At 45.1% G+C, this 6,230-nt stretch overlaps 1 protein-coding gene across 1 annotated transcript; it reads right to left on the bottom strand.

Moving 5' to 3' along the window:
- Nucleotides 1-2,654: 2,654 nt before the first annotated feature.
- Nucleotides 2,655-4,385, bottom strand: LOC104505156 (mastermind-like protein 2; the record flags this gene model as incomplete). The annotated part of the gene is made up of 2 exons (XM_010154807.1): nucleotides 4,320-4,385; nucleotides 2,655-4,109 (listed from the first exon to the last, which is right to left on the bottom strand). Coding segments are annotated over exons 1-2 (1,521 nt in total), but the record flags the coding sequence as incomplete, so codon positions are not given.
- Between the last annotated feature and the right edge of the window lie 1,845 nt (nucleotides 4,386-6,230).

Below are 6,230 nucleotides of genomic sequence, written 5' to 3'. Positions count from 1 at the left end.
TATAATGATCTGCGGAGGAGCTGAATGATACCAAGCAGAAGCAAACCTTGATTCCCCACTAAGAAATAGGGCATGAGTAAAATAAATATTAATCATGAAGTTAATTAGTAAATGCTGGTAATTAATCATGCATCACTGTTAATGATGTGTAGGCATCCACAGAGGTGGGAGATAATACTCCAGGAAAGAAGACTGCAGTGTAAATGAGGTGATGTCCCCATTGTTAAAATCAGCGGGAGTTGCTTTGACCTTTGTTGTCTTTATTGGAAAATAATACTAGCGGTGTCTCTCCCCACTCTGATTTAATATTCAGACTGGACTTAAGGGGCAAGCAGGTCTTAACCAAGGGGTTGGTGGGCTCTTGCAGCTGTGCAGTCAGGCACTAAAGGAGTCTACAGATTCCTTTAATAAATAAAGCCAGGTGAACAGTTATGTTTAAACCTTTCCAAAGCTCTGCAATTCATGGACCAGTTGTATTTCTAAGTATTGTTCCAGAAGCTAGACAATACTCTACTGACAGAAACCTACCTGATGATCTGATCTTCTAGTGGAAGGTGTCCCTGCCCATGACAGGGGGGGGGGAACTAGATGGTCTTTATGGTCCCTTCCAACCCAAACCATTCTATGGTTCTATGATAACTTCAACAGAACTTTGGAACAACTGCTAAGGATCTCCCGAAAAAATGTTTTCTCTCTAGAGCATAGAAAAAAACCCACTCTTGTTGAAAAAGCCCTGCAAGCTGTGTCTACAAAGCTGATAAGCTTAGCTGTGCTGTGGGTCAGGTAGCCACGTCCTGCAGACATAACTGTGGAAAGTGGTCAGACGACAAGAAACTTTTGGAAAGCTACTTGCAAAAGTCTGTGATGATAGGCAAAACTCATTCCTTGGTGTAATATCTAAAGTTTGGCGCTCAGCAAAGTTAATTTGGGGCAAGTTTCCTAAGCCAAAAGATCTCGTGGCTGCACAGGTGAGAGATCCCACTACACTCGTGATAAATCTTTCAAGTACTACTACGGACAAGTTGTCAAGTGCCATCTCGTTGGCTTGCCTCCCTGAGCAGCAGCCCAAGAGGACACAGATCAAGGAGTTAACGTTGACTCAGAGTTGCTCTCAGTGTTTTTATTCCTTTCCAGAATGTGACCTTGCATATTTTTTTCAGAAAAATAGTAGTGTTTGCAAAAGTCCTGCCTGTCTCTTCTGTGCTGACAGATTGCTGGAAACTTCATCATGGATGAATGAAGGAACTGTTAAAATTCATCTGTTTGCCAGTCTATTAAGAGAATGGGGAAGTGTGCCTAAGAGGTGAGCACACAGTGGCCCAAGAAGCAGAGGAACAGCCAGCAGAGACCTCCCATAAAACAGCAAAGCTGTGTTTGCTTCCTGCCAACGCTTGTTCTCCAGCATCTTCCAACAAAGCAATGTCTCCCCACCCAAAGCTGCCCATAGGTTTCACTCCTGCTAAGAGATTTTCTGTTGGAAAAAGTCATGGGTAGTTGTTCAGGGAATGTAAAAGAATTAAAAGGATAAATGTGACCAGGCATGCAACTATGTTGGTTTTTTTCTTTTTTTTCCAAAACATCAGGCTGTTCACTCAAAGAGTTTGGCAAAGAAACTCAATTTCTGGATGACTGGTTCACAATGCTGCTTCTTGGGACTTTGTGGAAGACTTAGGCTTCCACTTTTCAGTTTTTTATACCTCTCTTTCACATGCACAAATGATGATCACACCCGTACTGCCATTCCCCGCCTTCAAATGTGTTGATCCCACGTCCCACCGAAATTACAGAGTGGCTTAAATGTCCCAAGGTCAAATATGTTTTACTTCTTTGCACCCAGTTTCCAGTTTCTGGGCCACAGTGAGGCTGCATATTCAAACTTCGATCAGCAGGTCTGAAACTTGGGATCCTGGTGTATAGTGACTTGGTATAACATAACAGCTATTACAATGGATTTTGTCAGAGCACTTTCTCATGATAACGCCATGGAGCTGGCCATGTGGTATATAATTGTAGACATATCTGTGGCAACCTTCACCTTCATATCTAAGCATGTATTTTATCCACAGAATATTCCCAGAAGTGTGATGGGTGTTTATAAAGCTCACAGATAAGTCTTAGTTTTTCTTTGCCAAACAGATAACAAGTGTGCAAACAGTATTTTTTGCCATGTCAGTCGAAAGATATCTAAACCGAGAATATCCTAACCCTGCCTCCCTGAGGAAAATGATGGCATAAAAATTAACGTAAAATACCTTATCTAAGATAACATAGGAATTCATTAAAACTTTGCCATTTGAAAGAGCCTAATTTATTGTAAGCTAGAAAACTTAGAAAGGGGTCCAAAATAAGCTTGCATCTGCCCTACTATCTCACCTTTCTGAGAAGTATCTACATAATATATAGCAGTGACATATTCACTCCATTGCATTAAGAAAAACAAGTGTTACAAACATGTCTTGCTTGAAATTCTTGTAAATGTGCATCCATGATACATGTGAGTAGGTACTAAACATGCCATCACCCACTCTGGGGAAGTACGTGCTGCAATGGTCATTATCTGCCACCAATACACATCTCCTGGAGGCCAGGATGGAAATGCCTTTACTACTCAGACCAGGATGGTTCTGTAACAAATAAGGAGGAATTTGCCTTACCTGTCTATGCTGCTGAGAGACTGGATACTGCAGTCCTGAGATTTGCTGGCTTTGCTGCATTTTCTGAAGCATCATTTTTTGCTGCATTGCTAGGGGTACATTAGGTGGCCTTTGAAGAGACTGGTTCGGGAGAGGCTGAGCAGGTTGCGGCTGTGGCTGTTGTTGCTGCTGTTGCTGTGGCTGTTGCACGGGGGCTGAACCCTGTGCCTGCTGCGTGTAGTGCAGAAGGGCAGGCTTGTTTTGGGAACCCAAAACTGAAGGCATCTGCTGGTTTGTTTGCTCTGAGTTAAAGTGAAACAAAGGCTTTGTGTTGCCATGATGCTGCTCTAGTGGTGGCTGAGCGCTGTTGATAAAGTTCCTGTTGAGGTCCTGAGGCTTCTGTTGCATGATTATGTCCATGGAAGTGCTCTGGGGAGTGGTCGGTTTATAAACATAGTTGTTCATCCCTTTTGACTGGTTTCCATTCACTGGTACCCCGAGCATTGCTGAGCTTTGTGGGCTGAACTGCTGCTGGCGAAAAGAAGGACTGGGGATTTTTTCTTGCACGAAGGGTCCAGGGGAAGGTCCTGATGGAGACAGAGTGGACCAGTTGGCTGTCTGGTTCTGCTGCTGCTGTTGCTGCTGAATCAAGGCATGCTGCTGCCGGTTGGCTGCGATCTGTTTGAGTTGCTGTGCATGAGACACCTCCTGCCAATTAGGCAATGGCCGACTGGACGCAGAAGACACCTGCGATACCTGTGTTTGACTCTGAGGCACCGAAGGGATTGGTGAAGAGGTGGACATGGCAGTGGTGGCCATAGTGAAGGCTGGACCTGTAGAAGAAGGCCTCATCTGTGGGGAGCCCACAGGAGCCTGGTTCATGCCCGGTGCGTATTCACTTTTTATCACCATCTTGTCCATCTGCAGAGATCTCACAGGGCCCCTCTGGCTCTGCTGCCCAAGGTCAATGTTGAATGGCTCATCCTGTTTTATCGTGGCATTTATCATATTCTCTAGCTCAAGATCACTCATTGGTGGCACTGATATGTTAGTCAGTTCATTAAACAGTTCCTGAAGCTCCAGATCCATCATTTGTTCCCACGAGTCTTCCCCGTATCTGTTAGGGAACATGTTTTCATGGGATGTCTGGCCATCTAAGTGTTTGCTGCAGGACATAGTTTCTCCCGGTTCTTTTTTTACCTCTTTCAAAGTCATATTAAACATGCCATTCCCACTCGCATGTGCATTGTTTGCTAGGTTGCTGGCCTTTCTTTGTGATCCTTGCCCCACAGACATAGTTCCTGACATAGACGGGCTTTGGCAGTTGTTAACATGTTGTCCACCTTGTCCCACTGAGATATTGTCACCCACTCTCATCCTCTTAATGTCAAGAAAAGAGCTCTCTGAAACTCCGTTGGGCCTCTTGTTCACAGGTGACAGGTTTACCACCAACTTTCTCTTCAAGGAGCCTTGGAGCTGAAAGAAGCAGACACAGAAAAAATTAATCATTAGATGGCACCGAAGAAACAATCTGCAGTCTATTTGCGGGAAGGACCCTGAGAAGCAACAGGCAAGCAAGCATTGCTTAGTACACAGAACTTCTCTGGGATTTCTCAGTCAATGAAACTATGCAGAGCTGTAGGAAAAGATGTGGCGAGACACCTCCCTGCCACCATCACCCCTGACCTTGAAGCCACCAGCATTTTTCAAGCAGTGCTGCCTCCTGTTGATCACAGACCCCCTTTTCCCCATGGGTGTGAATGGCAGGAGATGGCCAGAGCTGCAGTGGGCCAGGGGCTGTAAGCCTAGGACATATCTGCCCCAGAGCTGCTCCCATTTAACTGTGCCACACAGATCTGAGGTATTTTTAGAGCACAGAGACTAATGCAGTCATGAAATCCATCCTTGGGCCTATCCAGTGCTGCAGGATTTCACTCTCATGATTTCGGTGTGTGATGCAAAAGACCATTTTTAACTGCTACAGAGTCCAAAGGTCCTAGGAGACATTTTAATAGCACACACAAGATCCAGGCACCCTGATCTCACATAGGTTTATACTGGCCAGAGATGTGTATAATTAATGATGTTAGATGTTAACTTGTTCAAAACTGAGAATGAAGCCACAGGAGCCATGTCAGGTTATGTCAGCCAAGGGTCTAGCCCATGATGTACTGCCGGATTATTTTCCAGACATGTATATTAATACCTTAAGCCCTAATTGTTTATGTCCTGAAACATCTGCTATAAAACACAGTCTTTGCAACACTGCTCTGAGAACAGTAACTCTATTTCCTTTTCTTTGAATATTTACAGCAATACTTTCATCTATTTCAAGCCCTGTGGGCCTGCTGAAAGAAAAGAGGTTTACGGCCCTGTCCACCTGATCTCCACTCATCTGCCATGGCTGTACACACAAACTCCCACCCCACACACACAAAACAAAGATGTAATCCCACAAGCTGAGAAGTTTGGACTTGGTGCATATGCCTTCAAGGAAGTTGCAGATGCCCTCAAGTAGGATTGCTTTGAACATGGTTCCAAAAAGAATCACTTTTAAACAGGCACAGCTGTCATATCTTCAGCTCTGTATATTAAAGGTGTGCACACAAAGCAGCAAACACGCACGCACGCAGCCCTCGCTCACTGTTTCAACTGTGAGCAACATCAGGAAACTCTGCCTGGAAACATGGCTCTGGGGAGACCTTATTGCAGCCTACCTGTACCTGAAGGGGCCTACAGGAATGCTCAGGGGGACTTTTGACAAGGGCCTGTAGTCACAAGACAAGGGGACACAGGTTTAAATTAAAAGCAGGGAGATTTAGATTGGACATCAGGAAGAAATTCTTCCCAGAGAGGGTGGTGGGGCACTGGAACAGGTTGCCCAGAGAAGCTGTGGATGCCCCATCCCTGGAAGTGTTCAAGGCCAGGCTGGATGAGGCTTTGAGCAACCTGGTCTAGTGGAAGGTGTCCCTGCCCATGGCAGGGGGGTTGGAACTAGATGATCTTTAAGGTCCCTTCCGCCCCAAACCATTCTGTGATTCTATGGTTCTATGAGTTTATCATTCTGCCTTTCTGCACCTGGGCAGAAGTGCACCAGGCCTGTAGGCAACAGGACAATATCATCTGACAAACACCTGAGTGTGTCAACGAGAAAACGGCGCCCGTACAAACTGTGATGCCTTGGGAGGCTGTGATGGGCAGAGGGAATACTGAGAACTCTAATTTTCCTTGAGAGAGGATGATTTATGAGATCTTCCAGTTAAATTGTTTGTATCATGCTGTTTCATGTACACTCATCCATGGGCACGTAATACTCTGTTGAGGCCCCCATTCCCCTCAACTTCAGGCTTATCTATAGGTAAGAGCTCTTCCAGGTAACTCCAGGTGTGAACACTTTTATTCTGGTGTTAATAGCAGCAAGTTGCTTGGGAAGAGCTCAACTGACAAACATCTATTTCCTCAGCACCCACCCATCCTTCCACTGCATCAGCAGGTCACTGAGTTTAGCCCTTAAAAATAAGGCTTGTTATTTCTCTTCCTGACACTGAAAATCTCATCTCAACACTCCAGTTAAGTTTCCAGCATAGCTTTTGAATC

This window comes from Eurypyga helias, unplaced genomic scaffold (assembly GCF_000690775.1).
Source record: "Eurypyga helias isolate BGI_N326 unplaced genomic scaffold, ASM69077v1 scaffold11677, whole genome shotgun sequence".
NCBI lineage: Eukaryota > Metazoa > Chordata > Aves > Eurypygiformes > Eurypygidae > Eurypyga > Eurypyga helias.
This window is presented reverse-complemented; position numbering and strand designations above follow the sequence as displayed.